Below are 25,253 nucleotides of genomic sequence, written 5' to 3'. Positions count from 1 at the left end.
TTTGAATTTGAATTCTCCCGTTTAATTAATTTGCGCCTTCTTACTACTCTGCAGGTATTTTTAACAATCAAAATTAAATAAATAAAGCGTCAAAATGGTGCACCGTCTTGCAAGGTGTGTGAGAGTCACTATCCGAGTGCAAATGGAAAAAGTCTGAATAGCTAATTTCAACCTCATATCATCTTCAGCCTGTTCATTTAAGGAGTAATTTTTTTCTTTTACCTGTCAACATTTTTTATATAAACTATTCATTTTCTTTCATCATTTCAAATTGTATCTGAATGCGGACTAATTTTCAAGCAATGTCTTCTGTATAGTTAAAAAGAGACACTAATATTGGTCGGTACTCATATTTCTAAATTTCATATATCAGTGAAAAGAAATAAAAACACGGCTATTGAATTTTGTAAATATTCTGATATTTCCCAAGGAAATAAGGAACTGAAAAACATCTTGAGATCTGAAAGAGAAGCATGCTTCACCTGAAATGAGTTCCTTAGATTCAAGTAAGAGCGACAAAATGACTACCAGTGAAGAAGAACAATCTGTTCCATGAAAGATGACATTGTCGTCGCAGGACTTTCTGGAATATGTTGGCATAAGAAAAAATGGATTTGCGATATTTGTTCTAAAGAGTTTGAATGTGAATGTAGTCTTCAAAAACATTATCGAAAACACACTGGGAAAAAAAACCTTCGAGTGAAGATTTTGTCAAATATTTTCTTTGAAGATAATCTCAAAATACATATCAAGATGCACACTGGCGAAAAGCCCTATGTGTGTAACATGTATCAAAAAGATTTTTCTCAAAATAATGCCCTTAAAAATCATATTCGGAGTCACACTGAAGAAAGACCTTATAAATGTTTAGTTTATGAGAAGATTTTCAAAAGCAGCAGCTATTGCAATTTGACATCACAGGACAAAACATTGATGAAATCAGTCAGTAAATTAGACAACCAATTCTTTTTCTGTACTATGAAAGTACTTCAATTACTTTAATTCAATTGAAATTTGGTATTTGTATTTATTCCAGATGGAAAAATAAGTAAAAACTGAAAATTCAATTTTAATATAAATGATGAATTTCTCAGAGGATTTCGTTTCTTTATACATTGAAAATCGCATTGTGCCGGAGATATGTAATACGTTTTATGAATGTTTTAATAAATATTAATAAAATTTACATTACTTTTCGAGTTGAATATTTCTGTGATACTTTTTTTTTCTTTTTTTATAAAAATTTTGAAATAGTTTTCTTTTTAGTAAATAATTTTAGAACTTGGAAAGATAAGAATGTGGTGATCCTATAGACTTTCAATTAATAAAAAAATACCAAAAATAATTTTTCTGTTGCCAACTTCTGAAAATATCGGAGCACAAAAAGTTATTTTTGCAGCATCACAAAAGTCAAAGTATTATCTTTTCTAAATACCGCTTGCCGCATCCAATAAAATATAAGTATTTTAATCAATTCCGCAAAGATATTTTATTATTTCTTGATTTCTCTTTCATTTGAATCTAAATCGTACATTAGAAAAAGATCCGTAAATAGAAATTTAGTAAACAAAGTTATTTCTAATGATCATAAATGTAAGACTACGATAGCCATTTCCTAGATTTAACTAAAGCTTCATTACCATGAATTACATTTTCCATTTGCATTATTTAATCAGACGACACTTTTCTATTATCTCTTTATCAGTGAAGAGATCCTCTGATTAAATGGAATCAACAGGCGGAAGACAAATGACGTCAGTAGAAATCAGCAGGCTAAGATGTGGGTCAATGTAATCAAATGATTATCTAATTTCAAGCTGATGGTATGATTTCAGCTTTAATCTCTAACTATTCAGTATAAGGCTTTCCTTATGGAATTATGTTGCCCATGTGTTAGATTAGAATAGATTACATCAATGATTAAAAAAAAAAAAAAAAAAAACATCCTTTTATCTTATCACATCTAAAATTAAATCGTTGTTCTTTATTATACAAAATAAAATCTGGCAAATAATTTATTTAATATTAAATCTGATGAAGAAGATATCACAGTTCAGTCCATAAATTTTTAAAATGTATCCCAATTTTATAATTTATAGTCATAACATGTTTACAAATTAGGTTTGGAATGTAGTATTATTACTTCCAGGCTTCATATTGCATTGCCGCACATTACGGCTGAATAAGGGATGCATTTTATCTAATCTAAAGGATTCCTGATTGTGTTAGGATCCAGTCTTTACAGTTTGCCTTGGAAATTTTACCTTCGTATTTAAGCCATGAGAATTTGTCATGTTTTCTTCTAGTCTCTCTCTTTCTACTAACAATTTTTAAAAATATTTTTAGGGGATGAGAGAGGGAGGGAGAGGCTATTAGATCAATATATAACAAATATTGCACATATATACTTTGGAAGATGGGAAACTGCAACTCGTATTGATTGATTCAAAATTTAAATAAAAATCAAGCAACATTTTTGAATTTCTTCTTTCCTTCGATTACTTCAAAAACTATCATAAGAAACAAAGATTTTTACATTATTTAACTTGTTTAATTGTCTTTTTCAAGATCTAAATTATTAAAATTGCTTTTTCCCTTATTTTCTACAATACATTACATCACCGATTACATTTCAAACTGTTTTCATTGTTCCGTCAATTATTTTAAATCGTGATTTTCTTCCTTTGTTGGAAACTAAAATAGATGGCTTCTATTTAATATTTGTGTAATTTACAAGACGAATATAAAAGTGAAAAGACAGCAGAGTGAAATAAAAGGTACAAATAGTTTTATGTTATCTTATATATATATTGTTACGAAATTTCACGGGGTTCGTTTGGATAGTGGGAGTTATATGGTGTGGAGAACGCTCAATCAGCAGGCGGCAGTAGAAAAAGAAACAACGTTTATTTACACGAAGGCACACAGGACAGCACAAAGACGACAACTATATACAGCACAGAAGACGATTATCTTCAGCCGAGACGTGCAGCAACGACAGCATACACAGCAGCATACAACAAGACTCTACTGCAGACAGTAGCGCACAGCTTAGTTCAGCACTAGCTTCACTCCGTCGCTGCTCCGCTTATCTCTGGAAGGTCAATTCTGTATCGTCGATTCCGACTACACTTCACCGGCAATCCCGACTACTCTTCTCCGCTTCCGACTACCACTACCTGGTTCACGACGACCCCGGAAGCTGCAGGCTGCTCCTTTTATAGGTCTCAGGAAGCGGAGCTAGAAGCCTCCCAACCAATCAAGAACGCTCGAGGCGCGATCTGTTTTGGCGCCAAAGTCGCCAAATTCGTCGCCAAATGATCGCAATGTTTGTTGCCAAACTCTGGGCCCTCCTATGGAACCAACTATGCTGGGAAGCCGCATCACAGATTCATAACAATATATATATTTCATTTGGATATTATGGTTATTAAGATGGTTCAAATAAACCTTGAGCAGAGCTAGTACAAGAGCATAGCTATTAAAATAACATCTCTTTAATGTATGTCTCTGTTTGATTATTAATATATTTTCTTAGGAGAATGATTAATATCAAGCAATGCGTAAGAGATTTAGTTGAAAAGAAACACAATAAATATTCCCGGTGAAAATGCTTGTTGACAAATGAGGCTAATATCTTAAATACATAAATAAAGATACACAAGTGTTAGCTTTACGTGTTCCGTCTCTTAGTTTGATTAAATGTAGTGATTTATTCTGTCTGTATTGGATCATATTCTAACCTATATAAATTGTTGGTCTGCAGGAATCAATCGAAAGATTCTGTTTCTGAAGCTTGAATTGAAAAATGATCATCTATCTTGAAAATAAATTTGAATGCATGTACTTAAAATGCTCAATTTAGTTCTGCGATATTAAAGAAACGTATAATAGCAACATTAGAGTTATCTGATAAGGACCTCATAATTTTAAATTGTGGTTAGATGACGAGGATTATACCATAGCTGACACCTGCTCTCCAAAATCACGCACCACACCAATAGTAGGGCATTTGGTCCCGACAGGCTTAATGTATACCTGATCCCTTTACACTGCGGTTTTCTGGTAAAAGCACGTCTCGAATCTTGAACTCGAGACCTTACCATAAGGTCACCCAGCCAGAGGCGCTGTATAACTCATAAGGACGACCTTATATTCGGATTATAATAAATACATTCACTTTGGATTCATACTGCAATTTTTATTCCTTTTTACTTCCTGGTTTGAAGAAAGTATTATAACATGAATAATTCCCCATCAAAATTTTGAACAATATTTCTATTTCAGATTTCCGCGAACCCGAAAAATTAATTTTTTTAAAAATACCGATTGTCTGGCTCTGTTCCTTTGAAAGTGCTGTGCCTCAAAAATGCTTTTAATTGGAAGAATAAAATTCAATATCTGGTCTGCACGAAGCTTTTAGAATTCTGTAAAAATTGAACGAAATGTATTCAGAGAAAGTTTGTCTCTGTTCGAGTGCCTGTAATTACCATAACTGCAAAATGTAAAGAGCTACTTGGATAAAATGTTTTTTATTATTTTAACATCGAACATACAAATGTGCACCCGAATTTTAATATTAATTCATCAATAGATTGATCGTTGGTTTTTCTATGTATTTGTATGCAAATGAATACGATAAATAAAAAATACACGAGTTTGAAATTTCGCATGTGTTCTTATCACTAAAATTGTAGTTAAGGGTGCCGTATACATGCCACCTACAATTTTCAAACGTAATATTATCCTATGGGGAAATATTTTAAGTCTATTAAGTTTGCAATTGCGATTTCTTTCTTATGAAGTCAACTGCAATCAGTAGAAGGAATAAAAACACAGGCTTCTGCCAAAGGAATTTTTTCATGGACTTCTCAAAGTATTTTTAAATATTTATTAAAAGTCGCAAAACTTCAACTTCGCACATTTAAATAATTCTATAAAAAATTTTATCGTAAATAAAATAAAAATAGCAAAATAGCAGCATCAGTATTGGTATCTTCTTTCCGATGCATATTTAATTTGTTTTAAAAAAATGTGTAAAAGCAGTATTTTAGTCCTAAAATTGGAAAAATAATTTGCACTCCCCTCCCATTCGCGGAGGAATACGCTATAAACCCACCCTTTACAATCTGATTTATTATCTGGTCTTCACTAGATCTTAAAATCTCCCCCTCAGCATTATCTTCTTTCCGCCTTTCTTTCTTTTTATTTTGTTTACCATCACAGCTGTGGTCTTCACAATCCGTACTTGTTTCAGCGAATGCTACCGCATCCTTGTAAACAAATTTAGTGGACTATTTTCAAGTATATGATTATATCTATCTGCAAATTTGCAAATCGCTTATTTTTCTTGCTCACATGTTTGAAATATTGAGGGGAAATTAATTGAATGTGGATTATCGAAGAGCTAAAAAGACAAGATTGTTCCCGTCGGCAAATAGGAAAAAGCGCAATGTGGACGGAGAAGGGGCAAAAAACAGAGAAAATAATTCGTGATCCAATATTTTGGCAACAAAAAAATGGAGAAGAAATTGACCTTCTTTTATTTTGACTGTTTGTTGCCAGAACTTGTTGATCCCAGATATCCGAGATTGATGAAAATTGGGAATCCTTTTACTATTATAGAAGCCCAAAAGAAAAAAAAAAAAAAAAGGAGAAAGCACAATAAGAATGTTCTGAAGCTTTTTGTTCTTTGGTCACTTTTATAACTGTCCTTTTTTTGTATATAATTCGTTGCTATTTTGCCTACGTTTTATTTTATCAACTTTTTATATATTTGATATTGTACATAGCATTTATCTTATTTATATATTTTGAAATAAATTATAATAAATTTTATTCTAAATGGAAAAGTAATATTGATTTCATCAGAAAAATAATTACAGGAATTAAATCCATTTAAAGGGTGGTAAGATATAAGAAAATCTATATCCTCTTTTATTTACTAATATTTGAATATTCTCATATTTCTGAATACGTTTTCTTCAAAATCGCTATAATCTCTTCTCATAAAAGGAAAGGTATGTGCATGTATGTATATTAAATTTGTTCACTAAGCAATATCTTTATCAAAAAAATTAAAAAAAAAACGTGTAAAATCGGTTTTTTGCTTGTTAACGATTAATATAATTTAATAGCTTTATTTTATGTTTCTGGTTCTGATTTTGCTAATATTTATCAAGTTACAAGCAACTCTGTGCAAGTACTGCTAATTATGTTAGTGGTTTGAGAGCTATTTTAGAAATCTTAAATAAAGTTTTCAGAGAAATTTTCACGTATCGTTATCATTAGATTAAAATTTCAACAGCAACATGACAACAAAGTAATGTTTTTTTTTTTTTTTTTTTTTTTTTTTAAAAATCTATATTAGCATTTCTGTACCTATATATTTTACTATTGATCTTTCCTCCTATTCATGTATCTACATTGCTAATATTTGGATAATGAGAAAATAATTGTTTAATGGAACAAGGAAATGTCCTTAATGTAATAAGTTATTGGATGTATAAGGATCAATGTTAGTGAAATTAATTAATATTAGATAAGAATATAATCTCTAATGCGCATAAACAATGCTGAATGAGAAAGTTTTTGTATTAGTTGAACTTTAAATACTTTCGTTTTTCAAGTTCCCAGTTTAGGTGACATTATTGAAAATTAGAAAGATGCCTTGCACAAAATGTGGAACAGTATAAGGTTTTTAAACTAATAGTAAATGTTGCATGTCTACCGAATTTGAAGTTCACTATACACTTATGAGTAAGCGATCAAAAGCAAGCTAAGTTAATTTTATCAATCATAAATCTGGATTATAAAAATTATCTAAAACTAAGTTGATCACTGCTTTCATAAAAACTTTTTCTTATATAACAAAGAAATAATGTTTTTTAATGTGTATTGGCATTTGTGTTACAATATATTTTACAACTATTTTTCTTCCAATTCATGATTATATATAAGTAATCATAATTTCTATTTTGAACGAAGCAACATTTCTACCAAGTTTTTTAATTGAATCTCACTAAACATTTTTTAAAATTTTAGTTACTTGCAAAGAAAAAAAAAAATGGCTGATAAGCCTTCAGGAATGCGGAACAGTTTTGACTTATTCCGGATGTTAGAGAAATGTTTGCGGTAACTTTACTCTTTTCTTTGTTAAATACAAGTGACCATATTATACATATTGTGAAATATTAAGAAAAGAATTCTATAGAAATTAGGTTTAATTTTTTAAAAAATTGTAGCTTTTTTTTTTCTTATTATTTTTTATATATATATAAGTAAAAATTATTACAAAATCAAGATGAATTTTCAGATTGAAACATTCTAGAATTCTGATTCGAAATAATGGCTAAGCGGATGAATGGTGATATTGGCAAAATCCAATAAATAAATAAAACAAAAGAAAAGAAAAAAAATCATTCAATTTATGGTTTAAAAATTTCGAATACCAGGAGAAACTTAATCTAATATATGCATTTTACAATTTATTTTTTTCTTCCAATTTATGCACATTATCATATTAAGTTGTTATATTCCACGTTTAGAAAAGCTAATTAATAGAATTTATTCTAACATAATTTTCAAAATAACTATATTTATTTTTTCTTTTTAATATGGTACAAATGAGTCATTTAATTAAAATTTAGAATATTCTCTTTTTTTCGAAAATCAGGCAGAAATTAGGAACATCCCAGCTACACAGAAACACCAGGTCATATCAAATACGTCTCATGAGTTGAAAAACTCACCTTAATTTTGTTCGTTTCCTTATTCATTTAAGCTTATTTAATATTTTTTTAAAAAATAATTTACTTATAAAATTTTAAAGAAAATTTGGGGACATTTTATTAAAATTCCCTGTAAGTACTAAAACTATTGAGAGAAAGGATTGAACCCATTCTTTGGGGATGAGTTCGTGGTCTTACATTTTCATAGGCACATAGATCTTGCCCGATCCTCCTGGATTGAAAAATTAATGAACGCAATTATTGTTAAAAATGAAGTCGCGTCAAACGAAATACTATAAATATTAAATTATTCAATTACTCCTTCTAAATTTCAGGATTCTCTAATACTAATTAACAGAATTATGAAGAGCAATTAAATGTCCCAAAATCGAAGTACTTCAATAATTAATCAGTGCTGAGTTCTGTGTTCTAAGAGTCCTAACATTCACGCTGCCCTCGGTACGATTTTTTGTGCAAGCAGAGACAATCTAAAATATCCAACTCAAAGAGTATTTTTTCCAAACAAGTTTGGGTGGGCCATTAACCCCAACAAACCCCTCTCGCGATATACAAAGACAGTGTCGGTTTTCGAAAAAGAGTAAGGGAAAGTTTTATTGGGGCCAGTTCGGTGGGTCGGTTGACCTTCTGAGTGCCACACTCACACAGCAATATCTCCTGGGACCAGAAATTCTTTTTTTTTTGTTGGGTGTTATTCGGCTTGTCAATCAAACCTTTTAAGCCTCTTCCGTCATTAGTTTGGTCACCGCCTTATCCCCCCCCATCGATAGGTGGCGCTTTCGTCGACATCGGGTTTCTTTCTCTGTATATGGCACTCTTAAGTGTCAAATTTTAATTTTAATCGGTTGGAAAATGCGTTTTTGAAATGCATATTCAGTTATCTTTTCTATTCTTCTGAAACAAGGAAATATGAGAAATGTGGCTGAAGTGAAATGGAAACAAGGTAGTTAAACTCACTACCTCATTAAAGGAATCGGATTTGAGTCCAAAATATATCCCATATTAAATGAAAAGTTATAAAAAGATGGGCGATCAAAGTATACAAAAGAGAATAGATTACGGATCAATAATTAAATTAAGATTTAAAAATTAATAACAAGTTTATAATCTTCTAATCTAAATGTATTCCAGAATTATGATTTCAGGATATTTTTTGTTCCTATTTGATATACTAAAAAAGATAATGCAAGACTCCTCAGTGCATTGCGTACGACAAGGCTCATTTGAACCTGATATAATGAGAGAAGGTTCAAGCATGTTGTTTATGAAACGAATTAAAACAAAAGTCTTTAATCTATTTAATCCAGTTTGATTATAACAAATCGACGAATATTATTACATCAGCAAATATGACGTTTGAAATTGCATTCTTTCATATTCTGAGCTATAATTTTTGAACAAGTTTGAAAGTACGAAATTTTTTTAATTGAATATTAATGGCTCAATATATGCGTCATTCATGAAATAGAATGCTGACACGGTGAGAATCACTCCAGTCCCTTTTATAAGGACGATGACAAAGTGGTACACTGCCACAACAAGAAGAATCAAGCAAAATGAATAAAAAGAATGATTTCGCTGAAGATAGAAAAATGGAATATTCAAATGACAATCATGGCAACCTCTGTACAGAAGTCCGACAAAACGATAGTGAAAACTCTAAAATAATAAATTCTTCACTGAATGAAAAAAAAAAATGACATTTTTCGTTTTTGTCTGTCTCAACCAGAAAATATGAGATTTTTTCTGAGACTAAGTCGAACAATGCAAGAAATATAAATCAGCAGGATGCAGCAATATTGGATTCTCCCTTAAATGCTCAGGCGATTAAAGATTACAATAAAGAAAATCCATCGGGAAATATTCCTTCAGAAAATGTTGAATCTGACAGCAGATATGAAAGCGACTTATACGACAACATCATTTAACGTTGCATCTGTTTATGAGCAAAAGAATGTTGAATGAAATGTTGTAAATTTATCCTTAGGAAACCCTTATGAAGAATGTGGAATGACTCTCGAAGAAAACAATTGGTAATCTTTTAATAATGATAAAGAGTTGTTCGAGGGCTCTCTAAAGTGCATTTTTAAAGATTTTCTTTCAGACAAAAAGAATCTTGCTGCAATTAAAAATTATCATCCAAATTTTGATTTTTCATTAGAAAGTAAAGAATCGATAAGCGTCTCTATCGAAACATCTGGCGATCAAAAAGCATATTTTACCTGAAGTGCATTCTGGAGGTTTCTGTAACAACGCCGAAAGGGTTGCCAGTGAAGAACTTATCTGCTGTATGAAAAGTGGCATTGCAGTAGCAGGACCTTCAGGAATACGTCCGCGAAAGAAAAAAAAATGGATTTGCGGTATTTGTTCTAAAGAGTTTAAATGGAAAAGTTAGCTTGTAAATCATTATCAAAAATACACTAGTGACAAAACCTTCGAGTGCGGAATTTGTAAAGCATTGTGTGCTCGGAAATCAGATCTCAAAAAACATTCCAAGGTACACACTGGCGAAAAGGAGTTTGTATATGGTACATGTGGAAAATATTGTACTCGGATAAAAAATCTGAACACATATTATCAGACTCAAACGGGTGAAAAACTCTTTATGTGCCATTTGTGTAAAAAAACTTTTGCTCGGAAATTTCATCTTTATAGGCATATCCGGACGCACACTGGAGACAAGCCATATAAATGCCCAGTAAGTGGAATGTCTTTCACAAACAGCAGCGATTGCAATAGGCATCGCAGAGCAAAGCATGAGTGAAATCAATCTGTAAATTATAGAAATGATTCTTTAGTGTGAAACTACTTTGAAGTCTTTATCAAACTGAACTTTTCTTAATTGAATTATTACAATTTTATTTTTAAAGTTACTGTATAAATTCTACAAATTTGGCGACACATCATTTTCCGATGTCAAACCTATGAAGTGGGATTTGAAGAAAGATTGACGAAACCCTGTACGAAAATTCTGTATTCAATAAATTCACGAAAAGTTTGTATTTATATCTAAGTGTATATGGTTGTTAATTATTTTTTCATTTATATTGATATTGATGCTAAATCTACCCATTTAATACAATACGTGCTTGTTCAGTATCCTTCACTGAAGCAGTTGACCTCCTTGACTTTACCTCAAAATTAAGTATTTCTTATTATATTCATATTTAAAGTTTCATTTCTAGTTTTTTAATATTTAAACCAAAAAAACTAACTTATGCCAGTTCTAAATAATAGTATCGACTGCAATGAGTTCAACTTGTTGCAAAAGTAATACTCGCTTGCAGTGTTTTCATTTTGGGTAAGTGTTAGCAATAATTTTTCTTTCATTTGATGTTTATTTAACAAATAATATTTATATTTATGCCAACTTCCTCAACAAATGAAAATTTATTTTTATTATTAATGACGAATTTCACTCAGGATTCATTTCTTTAAATATTGAAAATCATGTTTTAAAAGATATATTTACTGTTTTCTGAATGCTTCAATAAATACTTTCTTATTACGCACAAGAGATCAATGTTGCTACGATATGTTATTTAATTTTTTAAAATGCATTTTGTAGTCCTTTTCTTTAAAGGAAATAATTTTAAAAAATTAAAATGTGGTAGTCAGAGGCATTTTTATAAAATATTTATTAGAATTTGAGTCTATTAATATTAAGCAAAATCTTAGCATTTTTCGCGACTGTAAACTTTCGAATTGCGGCACAAAAATGATTTTTACGCCATAAAGAATTTCAGAACATTGTCGATTCAATTATTACAAATTTTGCAGCATATATTTCTACATTTTTAATCAAATTTAAAAAATAATTTAAGCATATTTTACAATAAAATATTACACTCATAAACTGATGCTGAAATCGTGCTCATTGCTGACACTAATACTTTATTCAAGTACTAGCCGCCTTTGGCGACCAGTGGGTTCGCCAATCTTAATGTTCGTTAAAATTTTAATAATTAAATATTTTATGCAATTCCTTCTTTAATAGCTTCTTCATCAAAATATTTTAAAACTTCAAATTTTGATAGTCATATAATTTACTCATAATATTATAAAGGCCTTCAGTCATAACGTAATATGTATCTCTCTCATTTTCTGTAAGCTCCCGTAGAATTTATGCCTAAATTAAAGTGGAAAGGATTAATCTGTAATTAATATAATAATATTTTTTACAGAAACAAAGCATTTTTATATGATTACGGAAAACAGAATCACTGATTTTAACCTTTATGGCCACTAAAAAATATCTTTCTTAATTCATGTAATGTCTCAAGAATTTGTCAACAACATTTTTTCAGATTCATCATGAGCAGATCGATTACATATACAAAAAATGTATAACTACAATAAATACAATTAAATTACAAAAGCATACAAATAACCTAAAAATAATCCGTTGATAATAGATGGATCCGTTGATAACAGATGTCAACAACAAGAAGACAATGCGCATGCATGAATTTTCATCGCAGGTTACGGTAACGCAAATGCGTGAATTTTTCTACGCCAGTTGGGGTAACCCTATGTAGATTAGAAATTTTTAATTTCCTTTATTCTATTTTATTTTAATTCAAAAGTACTTCAGAATGAATCTGAAAGATCGATTAATTAGCAATGTTTAATTTTAAATGCATCAAACATTAAGAAAATAAACAGAATCTTTTGAAATAATCATAACAAACGCACCAACACACACTGACACACACACACATTGAGCTTTATATAAGTATAGATAGATAATATTTTTACATTATCAAGAAGTTATTCATTGGCTAAATTTTATTTGTTGAATAGTTTTCGACATAAATTAAAAAATCATTAAAAAATCTTAAATTTTTAATTTCAAACAAATTTTTAATGTTCAAATCAATACATATATTGTTTATACAATGTATGATTAACTTGATATCAATATATAGGATGTATAAGGATATAGACAGAAAAAAAAATGCATAGATGAATGAACTGCTTACGGTTTCAAAAAGCTACCTCTGTATGTGTGTTACATGCTAATAATATTTGAAATTAAAAAATAATTGGATGAAAAGACCATAAAGAACTTATAAAAATATTTAATTGAAATATTTATCAACCATTAATAACAACGCCAAAATGCCATGGCTACATAAGTTTAGAAATTATGCTAAAAGAAATTGTATTCTTCTGGATTTACTGTTGAATGAAATGTTTAAAATATAAGGGAATCAGAAATGCTTAGAAAAAAATGTCTCACCTTCTGAGTGCAGATTAACATGCATCTAAATTGAAATAATATTGCCGCATTGATAAGAGACAGTCGACTCTCCATGGCCGAATGGTCATAACACTGATCTCATAATCAAGAGATTATAAGTTCGAATCCCACTAGAGACAAGGTGATTCAAAGTTTGTGTCAATACTTAATTCCTTGAAGTTATGTTTTCCTTTATTTAATGTTCCAGAAGATTCTGGGCCTTTCTTTAGTTTACCAGATAAGTGTTCAGGACTTTTCAGAAAAATAATTTGTCTCCAGAAAAGTATTCTGGAACTTTCCCTGCTAGTATAAAAGCAGAAGATCTGTCAGTTACTAAGTTCTGAGCTCAGAGTTGAGTAAATAAATTGGTTTATCTCTACATCTTGTGCTTGTCATTGATTTCCACACTAGAGTACCTACTTGACAATATTTCAGACTTATAAAAGATGGTATTTGGCACTAAGTTCAAAAATACACTTTGTTTTCCGAGTGAAATTATTAAAACAAACAATACATTAAACAACGGTTTGAAGCACAATAAACGCATTGATCTCTTCCATCTTAAAAGCTTTCATCTCTTCAGTGATTTTTTTATTATTATTATTATTATTCAAACCTTGCCCTGACATGTTGCAGTCATGTTATTTATTTTCTTTTTAATTTTGAAGTGCAAATATCTTTATCCACCCTCTACTCCATCTGCATTTATTTGCTTTTTATTTATTCTAACCCTCACGAGAATTTAAGATCCTTAAAACTCTTTAATATATAGTTAATATTTTTTTACAAAAATTTTGTTGAATAAAATAAAATTTTTGATTTCATTCTGTCAGGAATACATTTTATCTCAACGGGTTGTTTTACTCATATAAGTAAATATTGTTTGGTGTTCCCACCCTATCACTTGGGTAAACTTGATTTGTGGAAGGGAAAAATATTGTTTTAAAGTTGATTCTGAAAAATTGAAGTGAACAAATATTAACTAAAGAGATTTCCAGTTTCAAGGAAAGATAACCTGAAATATATTTCCCGATAATTTATCTTTAATTAATTTAATATTTACTCCAATTACGTACCTAGCCGTTTGAATATAAACTTTAATTAGCATAGAGTTTCGATAAATAAATTCAGATAGTGCCCCAATAAATTCAATTGAAGTAAAATGCAATGTCATTTGGCCGGCATGAATATAATTAAATCTTTTTGAAAGAAATATTATTGGTATCTCAATTCAAATTTCGTTTTATCCTTGCGACTCTTAAGACAAGAAGTATCGATATCATAATGTGGTGGCTTCCGGTCATCTGAGTATTTTTTTGCAAAGATACGGCAAACATTGGCGACCAGGAACTAAACATAATGTCTACTATACGGCAACGGCGACGGCATTAAAATATAGAAATATAAATATTTTAATCGACAAATTAGCACAATTTACTTGTTATTTTTTTAAAAAAAATATGTTCGTTATATTACTAATAACAGTATTATAAATACAACAGATATTAAAAAAAAATTAAAACGGAATTGCAAAATAATTCAGAAATTTAAATTTATAAAATGATTCATAGGTGTGTTACATATTTATATTTTGAATTTCTACTATTATTTTCAGAATTTTTTTTTCTTTGCTGCTGTCAACTAACAACCAATTTTAATATTTTCAAAGGAAACTTCTTATTTTGAAAGACCGACAGCTCAAACATATAGAAATGTATTACATGGATTTCACTATTTTAAGAGCAGAAAGTCAACAACCGTTGCAGCTCTCTAAATGATTGTACAAGTCTTTAAATAATTATTTTCACATCAAATTTCTTTGAAAATTTTCTCCTCGTTCAGATCTATACATGGAATTCCAAATTCTTCTGACGCAATTTATTTCTTACTTTGTTACTCACTTTTCTTCACTTTGAAAATATCATTCCACAGTGCACTTGAATGATTGGCAAAATTTCCTAAAAATCGTCATATGCTTATCAAGATGCTTGATGGATTCTAAAATCTAGATATTTTGAAGACTTTATTAAATTGTTCTGTTCTTTCCTCTGAGTTTGCATATGTGCCTGTGCACGTGTGTGTGTGTATGTTTGCGATAAGCACGCGTGCGTGGGTTGATTGATTATAAATTATCATAGACTGCATGCCCACTTAGAGAGAGCAAAATTACTCAGAATCTATCGAACTGCATGAATGTTTTAATATCCCTATTTCATAGATAATAGACAATAAATAAGAAATATATATTTTCCCCATCTTGCACAAATATAAAAACACATTCATTATCAGATTGAAATATTGTAAAAGATCTATTGTAAGGGATCTATTATATGTATGTTAAACAATATTATGGATAAACTTCAATAAAATTCGCACATGGTAGGTTGTGTGATTTTAAAATAGAAACCTTTTTTGTATAATAATGAACTAGTCATGCTATGTATAATAAGCTATTTAAGAAATCACTACGTTTATATATATTAGTTGTTTTATTGATTAGAATAACTCATAAAACGAACGTAAAAGATCCTTCTTTTTCAATGAATTAAAAATGACACATGAAACCGCATTTTCGAGTGCATTATACTAGTATGTAACATATACAATTTTCTTTAAAAAAATAAAAACTGGACTTAGTTAATTTAGGTAGATATTTAAATTGAAATATTATTGATAAGTCCTTGTAGGGCCTATTAAGTATTCTCTTCCCCATACCATTCGATTTTTTAATTTGTCCAGCTGAGAAAATCAGTAATGGACATTTCACGCCAGCTTTACTCCATCCATCTAAGTGAAAAGCCTACTAGAATGCATCGCAGACATCATATTCGACTCTGCTGAAAACTCTCCCACCTCGCCCGCATTATGTGAGCACCCTTTCCATCTAGAAATTAGAACATTTGGAAATTCCATCTTCCAGTCTTCACCATATCAATTCCCCAGTGTTTCGAATCAACAATCATTTTGGGAGGGCTATATTCTGGAGTGCAGAGAGTTAAAGAGATCTGGATTTTAAAAATAATTTATACGTAAATTTCGCTTCCTCTAATTTTGTATACATTAGTGTAATCAGTGTTTTGGGAGTAGCATTCTCACTTTATATTAGAATTTGTCTTTAAATATATGAATTGATTGAGAAAGTAAACAGCATTAATACATTTATACTGGAATCCATTAAAACTTCTAGTTAGATCTACCTTCCTTTTAGGATATTTATATCTATTTCAATTTACATAAGAACGCAAGCACTGAACTATGTCCAATTAACTCTTTCTTGTTCTTCAGTCACTGCTTTCAGGTAATCGGAAATGCGAGTTAAGTCTCCGCTAAAAGTCTACCCAGAACTTTCTCGCAAGCTACTCAATAAAGGTGTTATATCCCTTTGTTCGCATTCAATCATGAATCGTGGGCAAAGGTGCGAATACCTTGCACGACAACGATGAACGATAGTTGCGAAAAATATATCCTTTGCGTTTTAATCTTGCATTTTAACTGAATATATAGTGAGATTATATATTTCAGACTACTTTTTTCTGGACAACTGACACTAAAATTTGAACCAGAACAATAACTGTAAGTTTAAAATGGCATACAGAATTTATGTAAGCCATTGCATACATTAACTATTGCGTTTGCCTGTATGTTAGAATACACCGTCAGACGGTCAATCGTTTGATAAATATGGCTTAAAATAAAAAAAAAAAATAACCATATTTTAGATGACAAAAGTAGGCACAAAAGTTCATTCATATAGAACTTTTTTTTCCTGTTATAGAGTTCCCATGTTCTTGAAAAGCTAGACATACAGACTTCCGGTGAATAAATTTCGTTCAAAATGTGATCGAAATCTATAAATTTATTGTAATCCTATATCAAATTTCTTCTTCAAGGTGTTTTTGATTTTTTGTGTTCAGAGACAGATAGATATAATGACAAAAAGTGTTTTTTTTTCTTTTTATTGGATTCAAGGGGTGATGTCTGAAATGTACAGTTCCGCCAAAATCTCAAGATCGAAGACTGACAGTTACAATATCTTTTCTGTACATATGGGCACGAGGAACTGAAAAAAACTATAGTCTTTTATCTTCGATCAAGCAATATCATTATTCACAAAATATTTGATTCGCAGGAATCGTGTATTCTTAGTATCATTGACTCTTTAGAGAAAAAAAGACTTCACAGATCTTATATTTTGTATCCTGTTTTTAATTTGAATTTGTTTGAAAGTAGCGTATCATAATGTAATCGTTTGTGGAAAATTTAAACGTATACAAACATTTAGATCAAATTTCTGAATCCTGCAGTTTTGCAACTTAAAATGTGAAAGCACTCATTTACTTATAATTTTACTGCAATTTCTTTCATTCTTGGATGCGCTTTGTCTAATATTTTGAAACAAATATAATTATTTCAAATCAATCTGAGACCTCTTCATAATTTAACTTTTTGATTCTTTGTTTGTGGTTACAGAATAAGATTTTTGTTTCACTTGATAAGATTGTCAGTTTCATTTCTTTCAAGATTGTATTTTTTTAGATTTTACATTTTTTTTCCTTATAATATCCAGAAATCAGAAATTTTTCCTGTTAACCGCAACTAATTAATAAATTAAAATATCGGGAATATCGCCAAGGTCAAATACTGAGTTTTGAATATTTTATACATATATATCTGAAATTTTAAAAAATATTTAACATCACTTTATCAAAAATATTGCTGACTGATTTCTATACAGATTATAAAAATGAATGAAGATGAAAATTAACATATCCAAGAATATTTTTTAAAACACCATTTTATGTGCTTTGGAAATTCCTTTGAGCATTCGTTGCATTTGTGTCGTGAACTTAATTCATATGACTGTTTCCTTAACAGTTCGTATTAAGAAGTCTACTTTTGTTAGTACAGCGAACGTTAAAGAGAGAAAGTATTAAATATATGTGGTGAAATAGACTTTAAGATTATCTTACAGTATTTAATCCTTATATAAATATTAATTTTTTTAATTACTATCCATTGACATCCTTGAAAATTTATTATTTTTCCCACTGCCAAATATGTTTACCAAAATTTAGATTAGGAACGCCAGGCAATCTTTACATATATACAACAAACCGGTGATTCTATGAATATCATTTACTCTAGAGATTTAGAGAAGTCATCTACAAATAGATATGAATTATAGTTGGAAGCTCCATATTATCTCTTAAGGCTTTGAATTTAAATATTTGAAAACTTTTCTACTTTAAAATATGTGTAACTATTTCTAATGTGTGTATCTACTCTAACTGCACATGTTTTCTTACATACATGTGGAATGAATAGAGGCAGAAGCTGCAAGTACAATGTCCAGTTAAGAACATTTTTATTCTTAAATTAGATAAGCAATTTTATAACGTTTTATCCAGGAAAGAGTTGAATTATGAATAAAAGGTTTAAAGTTTCGAAATCGTGAATGAAGTAACTGCGTTACAGAATAATTGAAGCATTTTCATGTGTATAAAACATTCAAACGAAACCAAATAATTTTAATCAAAAATCACAAATTATAATTTATTTAACTATAAAATGCTATTTTCCTTACCTTTCATGAGCTTCTCATATATATATATATATATATATATATATATATATATATATATATATATATATATATATATATATATATATATATATAAATTTTTTTCCCACATATATACATTTGAAACAAACTTAGAGGGAGTATCGGTATAGCGACCAGTAAAAAACATTTCTACTGATAAATACTTTAAAACCACACAAAGACATAATAGAAAAAAATTTGAATTATAACCAAAAAATATTGATTTCGGGAAACCTTTGAATAGCTAACTAACTCTTTGACCTAAGAATTTCCATAACTTCCTAATTATATGGCACATCAAAATTGTATCATTTATAATAATTTTGTCTCTCATAATAATGTGAGGTCATTTGGGATATTGAAGCAGTTTTAAGGGAATTTTTCATTTTAAATTACTTTATATGTTCATTCAATTTCAGATTTAAAATTAAAAATTTAGCGATTCGGTGCAAGATTCAAACCCGTCATCGTATGTAAAGAAGTTGAGGATATTGAATTATAGAACTGTAAATAATGTAAATGAAAAATCTTGTAACTTCAGAATTTCGCTCGAAAAATTTAAAATGCAATTCAGAAGCAAATATTAATCTTTCCTTATGTTTGTAAGATTTTTATAAGAACTTATTCAACTTATATACATACAAAAGTAAATCTGCGAGGATGAAGTAAATTATAAGAATTTCCATTTCGCACATAATTGGGAAATTTAACAGTCATTTGAGAAAAAGGAAATTTTTTTCAGCGTTCCTCTCAGAATAATGCATTGTTTTTAAATTCAATGAAAGTGAAACAGCCACTATATTTATTGAATCGGATTTTTATTGATCGGATAGCCGGAAAGGCTTCTCTAAATAAGCAGCAAAATTATTGAGAAAATAATATATCACCTTCAAAATAAATGACATTGCATAAAAGGCAAGTCTTTGTAAAATTCATCAGTACCAATAAAAATAAATTTTTAATATTCAGAAACTTTCCTGTTGGAACAAACTGAAATAGCCCTTATTAACTGAATATCGCACACATGACACATATTCGTCAATGTTTCTTCTGCTTATCGTTTTTAAACTTTCAAGAATTTTTTTATTATCGGATTGCTCTCAAATGCATTGTTCTGCAATAACAGGAATTTAATATATTTAGCATAAACCCTGAACTTTGGTCACTTTTGGAACTTTTGGTATTATCACTAATACGATACCAAATTACTAATACGCTGGTCGAAATTAAAGCGATGCTTAAAAGACTTTCAAGTTACATGCATAAAATCCAGAGATTTCATCCACAAAAAATAATTCGAACACATGATAATTCATTGGTTAATAGGAGAAAAGCTGGAAGATCCAATCTTCGGCATATCAACACAAAACAATAAATTTCGAAACAAGATGAGATTACATTACAGGGAAGAACGGTAGTATTAAAAAAAGGCACATTTAAATAATTTTTAGTCACGCATGATTCGAAACTAAACATTCATTATTAGCACAAAAAATCATTAAACTTTCTATAAAAGAATCCTTTATATTGAAAATACTCGACACGAAAATATAAGCCGAATCATAATATCTTGACCATTAACAATGGGAAAAAACACAAGATGAAATATTAATAAAAATACTGAAGCAATTTAAATTTTATTTCAACAATGATGCATAATGCTGTAAAATAAGTTTAAAATACATCTTTTGTAATTTGTAAAAAAATAGAAAATACAATTACACCTCTAAATCTTTAACATTCAATTGATTATACCTCGAATTTATCTATGGTGTAAAAATAAATTTTGTTTCGAAAATTACTGTGGGAAAACGCCAAAATTTCGCTTGTTTTTTAATTAATTAAACTCTAAGCAAACATTTCAAAAATCACATTGGGAGCTCGAAATTCCCATCATTGAAAATGTACATTTGCCAACTTTGGGAAATTTATTTGTTCTGTATGTTTCACCTCACACATTTATTTTCAATATTAATAGAATCATTAAAAAAATTGACGTTGAATTTGTTTCTTTCACATAAAATGACTTCAGCGAATTTCTTAGAAAGAAAAAAAATACCACAGAGACATTGAACTATTGGACTAATATAAAAATATTTATTTACCTATTTACAAAAATGCATTAAATATTTCTTGTACAGCAGGGTCTTCAAGATATGAAGAAAGGTACTCCTTGCGAAATTCGTCTTTAATAATAATATTAGTTTTTACGTTTTATTTATATTTTTCTTTTTCAGAAAATATTAGTCACTAATAAATCATTATGTTAAAATAAAATTATTTACACCAATTAAAAACCAAAAATCTCATTTAAATTATTTCACAAATACTTTGAAAAGCAAAAAATAAAACGGTAAATATCATTAAATATGAAAATACATAATTTAGACTTAAAACTAAAACAAGTAATAGTAATTGCTTTATTAACAGACAGCGGAACATGTATTTTTTTATATAAATTGGCTAAATTTTTAATAGAATTAAAACAATTTTAAAAGATAGAAACAATGGTAAAACACTTAGATATAAATGCATTTGAGCTGAAAGTATATTTTCATTGTCAATTATTAATAAAATAATAATATCTTACAGGTCTGATATCAGGAAATATACTTCCGCAAAGTAGTAAAATTCTTGGACTGATTTTAAAAATAAAATTGTGACAACTTTGACTTAAAATTCATTCTAATTTGATAAAGAATGTAAAAAAGTTTTATAGAAGTGTAAAATAATTATTTCTATAATTTACTGATACATTTCACTCGTGCATTCTGCTGCGATGCTCGTTGCAATCGCGGCTTGTCATGAATGTCTTTCCACAAACTGGACATTTATAAGGCTTTCCTTCAGTATGGATTCTAAAGTGTTTCATCAGATAACTCTTACTAGCAAAACCTTTATTACAGACATTGCACACGAAAGGTTTTTCGCCGGTGTGGCTTCTACAATGTACGTTGAAATTTCCTATCTGATTAAATTTTTTTCCGCATTTGTCACACACATAAGGCTTTTCGCCGGTGTGGATTCTGTAATGTACGTCGAAAGCTGATTTCAGAAAGAATTGTTTATTACATATATTACAGATGAAGGGTATATAGTCAGTGTGTGCACGAGGACGAGTTTCAGTAGTATATTTCGTATCGAATGTCTTATGAAATTTCTTCTGACAAGAACGGACTCCGGAAGGTCCAGCCACAGCATTGTCATCTTTTTTGGTAGAATGAAGTTCCTTCACGTAGGTAGTCACTTTCGTCTTCTTACTGTGAACCTGAGAGTGCACTTCGGATGAAATATGTTCATCATTTACAGATTCTGACACTCGCATTTTGCAATTTTTGGGCTCGTCATCTCCTGGTGGCAGATCAGGATTCTCAGTTGAATTCGCAGTTCCAGAAACATTATTATTAATATCTGAAAGAGCATTTCTGATAACATATTCTATAACATCCATAAAATCCTTTTTATCCTTTTTCAAAGACTGGACAGGTCTGTAACTGTATTCAACATTTTCTGAAGAAGCAGTAAAATATGCAATTTCTTTAGTTTGGATTTCAATCCCCTGAACATCTGAAAGAGGATTAAAATATGAACTATCAGAAGAAGTCCTTTGTTGATCCTCATTCGAATTTTCTGTAGATTTGTCTTTTACTTCATCATGGTTTTCATCCGATTCTACTGGCCGTTGTAGTGAATACCTACAGTCAAATTTCTTGTGATGGAAGCAAGTGTGATCCTCACCTCGTGTCACTAAATTGCCGCAACGTTTGCAACGGTAATTGTCCATTATTTCCAAGTAAGGCAAAATTCTATCTTATCAAAAATGTATCAAAAACTATTACTGCAGAAAAGAAATTGTGATTTCTGTTTCTTGAGCCGTTTCAAGCTGTTGCCGTTGTGCTGAGTTTTTAAATTTCGCAGTTCTTTCTACAGTTAAAACAGATTCAAAATTTGAATAAATAATGAATTGATAGTTTCTTTAGTAACATGCTAGAGCCCTATGTCTAGAATTTAAATCATGGATTTTGTTCTACTGAAAAATATGAGATTTTAAATTTGAAATCAGTTCTTTGTTTTATATATATTAACTTTTCATTTATTTTAAACTTCAATCCAATTTAAAAAGTATAAAAATATTATTCAGAAAGCCTAGTACTAGAATAGGGTTAAGGTTCAAATCAGGGTTAATGAAAGTTTTTTTTTTTTTTTTACTTGAGCCCTGCAGTTGTTTCGAATTTATTACTTTGAGAGCATTTTCATTATTCATTGTAACAATCAAAATTCCTGTGAGTTATCGGAGAAAGAAGATTTCAAACGAGATAAAAATAAAATTCCGAAATGGTTTGAAATTCAAAGATATTCGGTTAAAAATTATTTAAATAAATAAATTATTTTATGATCAAATTAAAATATTTCTTGTTTCTGTTCCTCATGGCCTATAACGAACGATTCCGCTTCCTTTAATATTTTCTAACAATAAAATTTTTGCTCAGTGCAAATTTATGATTATTTACTTTTAGGATTATTTATTTAAGTAATCATATTGTGTATGAAAGATTATTTTGGAAGGGAAATGAGAAGAAAAAAACATCAGTAAAATAAAATCCAGAAAGAAATCTTGCAATCCTTTCATCTTTAACAATTTGGGCTTTTCGGTTTCAAATATTTCATACGCATAAATTTTGTTAATGATTAACATAATATTCCTCGTCATTTGTGCGTTATTCTAAATGAAGAGCCCCATTCAAAATAGACATGTTAAAAGTAGGTAAAAAATAAATAAAAAAATACTGAATAGAAATTTCTTATTTACCTTACACACTCATCATGTTGACAAGTACTGAAAATTAATTTCTTTTGAAACAATATTTAATTTGATATAAATAGAGTAATAATTATTCTTTTATAATTGCAAATATTTACTTACAAACAAAGATGATTCAACATATTTTCAAGAAACGGAAATCTGGTATTCATTACATTGAAATAAAATCACAATATATGCTGATTCGTCCTCTTGGAAATAACTCACAAAGAGGATAAAAGCAAAAATTCCGTAAAATAATTTCCCGAGTTCTAATTGTAGAAAATTGCATTTTGTCTTCAGTTTCGTAGCAGTGGAATTCTATATCTGAGGCTGGATCCATTAAATCCTCGGACATCCGTCCAGAGATGTTGACTAAATTTTTAATTCTTAATTTTTTTAAGTTCAAGCGGTGTAAAAAAGCAATAATTTAATTTTCATCAAAAAATGAAACTAATTTATTAGTAAAATCCTGAGCCAGAAATTCTGTGTATAATACATTTATCTTTTTTTTACAAAATTTTACTGTCTTCTTCATGTTTTCTCTATGAGGGCGCTGTATCCAAAACCAGATTGAATCCTTTCAGTATGTGATTTTCCGTAAGATTAGAGAAATTTGCAAAAGTGCATAGATATGAAATAAACAAAATATCAAGATTCCAAAATAAGTGCAAATCAGATGGATAAGCAAATTTTGAATATTTCTATAATTGCTCTGAACTGTAATGAGGGTATTAATATAATCAAGAAAAAATAATTCAATAATAGTAATAATCCTCAAATACTCATCTAAAATATAGCATAGAATTGTTCAATTGATTGCATAATTGCAAGCATAATGAATGAAAATGAATAATATTTCAAACAAGAATTAAATATCAAATATAGAATCAGATAATAGCACAGGAAATATTTATACGTGCACAAATCAACTGTATAGTTCCTTAAAACTGAAAGTTCTCCAGTTGTCGTTTGGAAATTTTATTCACTAGTTGTAGGATAAGTCATTCGCATACTTGGCATTAAGTTTCCCATTGAAACAAGAAGAAAAAAGGTACATTTAAATATATGTGAATCGTATTTGAAGCAAATTGTTTGGGATGTTAAGCATCTTTTATTGCTTTTGTAATCAATATAATGAATATGAATTGTTTTCCTGTTTTTCTTTCATTTAATTTTAATTAATGTTTCCGTTTGTAAGGTATTTGTTCTTTTATATTTTTCTTTATAACTAAGCAATGCATCTGCAATTTATTTCGTGTCACAATATAATGATGAGCTCTTCTAGTTAAATAATGGATGATAATCGTATGCAGGAGATAAATATCGTTAACGGCAAATATTTCGTTTATGTGAGGATCAGCTTAATCAATTATGTATTTAATTTTAAATCGTTAATATTATTGCAGCTGTAGTATTTTAGTATTCAACGGAAAAAAGTTATCCTATGAAATCCTTGACACATGTGTTAGATCCAAAGAGTATTTTTCTTGTTTCTTGCCATCATTTCTTGTCATCTAATCACTTTCTAAAATAATTTTTTGTTCTTTATAGTAATGTAAGTTAAATTTGATCTTAGGATGTAAAATAATAACTTTGATGAAGAAATATAGTTGAGTTCAGTACAAAAATGATCGAAATGCTTCCGAGTTTTATTTCTTATAGATTTTTTTAAAAAATGACCTTTCAACTGTGCCATTGTTAATTGCAGCCTTCATAATACAATGCTGCTTATTAAAAATGCATCCACCTCAAGTATTTTAATTTAAGAGGAGCTCTTCTTACTTTTTATTACCTTCGATAATAGGGGATGTTTTGAGAGGTATGAGAATTTCTTTAATTTTCTTCCAGTGTCTCTCA

The 25,253-nt window shown here is 29.4% G+C and overlaps 1 protein-coding gene across 1 annotated transcript; it reads right to left on the bottom strand.

Annotated features, from left to right (window-relative positions):
* Positions 1 to 21,033: 21,033 nt before the first annotated feature.
* LOC129973061 (zinc finger protein 432-like) lies at positions 21,034 to 22,462 on the bottom strand. The gene has a single exon (XM_056087421.1). The coding sequence runs from the start codon at positions 22,374 to 22,376 to the stop codon at positions 21,351 to 21,353; it is 1,026 nt and encodes a 341-aa protein (XP_055943396.1). The 5' UTR covers positions 22,377 to 22,462; the 3' UTR covers positions 21,034 to 21,350.
* Positions 22,463 to 25,253: the final 2,791 nt, after the last annotated feature.

The sequence above is a fragment of the Argiope bruennichi genome, chromosome 6, assembly GCF_947563725.1.
Source record: "Argiope bruennichi chromosome 6, qqArgBrue1.1, whole genome shotgun sequence".
Classification (NCBI taxonomy): domain Eukaryota; kingdom Metazoa; phylum Arthropoda; class Arachnida; order Araneae; family Araneidae; genus Argiope; species Argiope bruennichi.
This window is presented reverse-complemented; position numbering and strand designations above follow the sequence as displayed.

Bases quoted from the DNA above. Each gene is read 5' to 3' on its own strand.
- LOC129973061 (XM_056087421.1), bottom strand. From the start codon at position 22,376: ATGGACAATTACCGTTGCAAACGTTGCGGCAATTTAGTGACACGAGGT.